This window comes from Sinocyclocheilus rhinocerous, unplaced genomic scaffold (assembly GCF_001515625.1).
Source record: "Sinocyclocheilus rhinocerous isolate Xijiao unplaced genomic scaffold, SAMN03320098_v1.1 scaffold127, whole genome shotgun sequence".
NCBI classification, from domain to species: domain Eukaryota; kingdom Metazoa; phylum Chordata; class Actinopteri; order Cypriniformes; family Cyprinidae; genus Sinocyclocheilus; species Sinocyclocheilus rhinocerous.
The window spans coordinates 1,036,714-1,039,495 of NW_015664685.1; the positions used below are offsets into that span (position 1 = coordinate 1,036,714).

Below are 2,782 nucleotides of genomic sequence, written 5' to 3' on the forward strand. Positions count from 1 at the left end.
GTGCGAATTGAATGCGGACAGGAGGAGAGTTCAGCCTCACTGGAGATGTGCGATCGACAAAATTTAAACTCGTGATTTCAAATTATGCTGCGCTTTATCCATTTGCCCACTGTCATATTCACGTCATTTTCACTGTGTGCCGTATGTAAAATGACTGTTACCTTGGCTTTATTTGAACAAATATGATTCCCAATGCACACAAACTTCCCAGATTACTTAGTGCCCTGTTGGTTACAATGTTGACTTTTTATTAAATATTTATTTATTTGTGAAAAATACATTGTCATCTAAAGTATAAGTATGTTTATTTTACACATTTGTTTTTTAACAATGATTTCAAATTTCTTAAATATTAATTAAAATAAATAAAATTATATCGGCTTTATATCGGCCACCCTGCTTTCCAAGATATCGGCATCGGCTGTCAAAAAAACAATTATCGGTCGACCACTAGACTTGTCTAGTCATATCTTAAATATCTACTATATAAAATACCTTCAATCTATGATCAAATGTTAAGCATTAATTACAGAATCCAGATCCTCTATTCATACGTCAGAGTGTTTCTGCCATTGAGCTTGAATCAAAGAGCTGAACAGCTGCGAAACTATCACCAATCCAGATATTATGACAACAATTATCTGAGGTGTCACATAGCACTAGGATCCTCTGATTGAAAGCTACTCTCAAGCACCATGTGCTGTTTGCAGAGAAACTAGACGCATATGTAAGCAGTCTTCATTCACAGGCAGGTGACAGTCGCCGTCTTGAAAACTAGTGAGCTGCAAACCCAGACAGCACATTTGCGAATCACAGGCACATATGATGCACAGACATGCTGCCTAGGTAGGCAGCTCACTAAGATTTGAGACAGACATAAAAAGCAAGCACTTAACAGATGTCTGAACTTGCTTTGAGTTACTAATATTTCAGTTAGATTCAGACAAATATAAAATAATAAAATTAATAACAATGTACTATGATTTAGATATGTAAGGCACACTACGTTTTTTGAACATGAACTAAAGTATTATTTGCAGTACCATTAACACTATATGTATATGAATATCATTAATATGGTATTATTACCATCTAATATATCACTGTACCATATAAACACGGGACTTTTAATAAAGGTAAAATGAAAGGGAGAAACGCTCCAGGCATTACAAGACACTCAAAACGACGCATTACAAAATGTACTGTGGAAGTACCATGGTAAAACTCCAAAATTCCACTGTAGAATGTCCAAAAACGAAGTATTACCATGGTACTATGTACAAAAGATTATGGTAATACAGCGGTAATGACTTAATGACATAATCTATGACAGACCCAAACCGACATTTCAACACAATGTCAGTGGTACGTTATTAATTTCTTAGGTATTAGTTTTAAAATTACAGTCCTATCTGAGTTTCTGCCGACTTTTAAGTGCACTTAAGTGCACCCAAAGTGACTTTTAACAGGACAAATGTGTCTGAAGCCACATGATCAAGCCAAAACTTGAATGCTGAATCGCTTCCTTGTATCCAAACATACTGGTTTGACTAAATACTGAATGTCTTCACAAAGGGAGCTAAAAATACAAACGAGTTTCCAGAAATAATTGAGTTACGATTCGTAAGCAATCACGGCTACGGCTTCACTGACACTGGCTAATGCTAAATTCAGACGTGCAAGTCATTCACTTGTGCTGGCCTGAAACATGACATGACTCAAGACGGCTCACACACACAGGCAGGCATACTGACATGAGCTCCAGAGCGGTCAGACTGAGCTCTATAACCGCTAAGCCGGCTGAGTTCAGGCCTTCGGTCGTCATTCTAGGAGGGCAGGGTAACTTAAAGCAGAAAGCTTTAAAAATAAGTGTCTTAAATAAGGCCCAGCCGAAGCCCTGACCTCTCCACGGGCTACCTGCGGGAACACTCTCACACTCAGCCCCGCGGCCGAGTGAGCCGCAGCAGGCCTGGCCTAGCACACAGGCCCAGTGCAATATCACACCAAGCGGCTCCCAGAAAACGCCCTGTGCGCCACCGATGCGGGTGTAAGTACATAAAGGGTTGCAAAATTCACGGCGGCCGCCATGATGACTTTTTCCCAGTGCATTTGAATTGAAAACATGGCAACCCCGCGGGTCAGCACTGGCCTACAATTCAAGGCAACGACGCAGCGATCGGCGGTTTTTTCACACCTACCTTCATGTCGGGACATCCTACAGACAGTGACACAGCCCCTCCTCGGGCTCCCTAACGTCTATGAGTCAGAAAGGTGCCGCTAAAAACGAAATAAAAGTGGGACGCGGTCTTTCTTTCCTATTTTCTCTCTTGAAGATTGATCCGGGGCTTACTTCTCTCCGCTTCCCCCTCCCCGTCTGTCATCAAGCGACTGTGTGTGTGTGTGAGATGCACCGGGTGCGGACGCGGTCTGCCGGCAGGGGGCGCAGAACTCATCTACTTCTTCTTCTGTGGTGTTTGAAGGGCGGTAAACTCGTGTAGCTCTCGGATGGACGAATATGGGTTCTTTTAGTGTTGACATCGCCATCTACGGTAGCTGAAGGATATTTTTTATTATTCAAAACGTAGAAATACACTGGACCCAAACGTACACTACCAGACAAAAGTTTTTGAACAGTAAAAATTATCTTCTGCTCACCAAGCCTGCATTTATTTGATCCAAAATACAGCAAAAGCAGTGATATTGTGAAATATTTTTACTATTTAAAATAACTGCTTTCTATTTGAATATATTTTAAAATGTTATTTTTTAGCATCATTACTGC

At 40.8% G+C, this 2,782-nt stretch overlaps 1 protein-coding gene across 3 annotated transcripts in view; it reads right to left on the minus strand.

Annotated features, from left to right (window-relative positions):
* Positions 1-2,436, minus strand: part of LOC107730334 (E3 ubiquitin-protein ligase KCMF1) — a 34,056-nt gene extending 31,620 nt beyond the window's left edge. For 2 of the 3 annotated variants that reach the window (XR_001638671.1, XM_016541143.1), the window contains exon 1: positions 2,199-2,435. Coding sequence is in view for 2 of the 3 variants with exons in the window: in XM_016541143.1 (XP_016396629.1) it covers positions 2,199-2,214 (16 nt within the window). In the remaining variant the exon portion in view is untranslated. Of the gene's footprint in view, positions 1-2,198 lie in introns of all 3 variants that reach the window. The other variant, XM_016541142.1, reaches the window with a different exon arrangement.
* Positions 2,437-2,782: the final 346 nt, after the last annotated feature.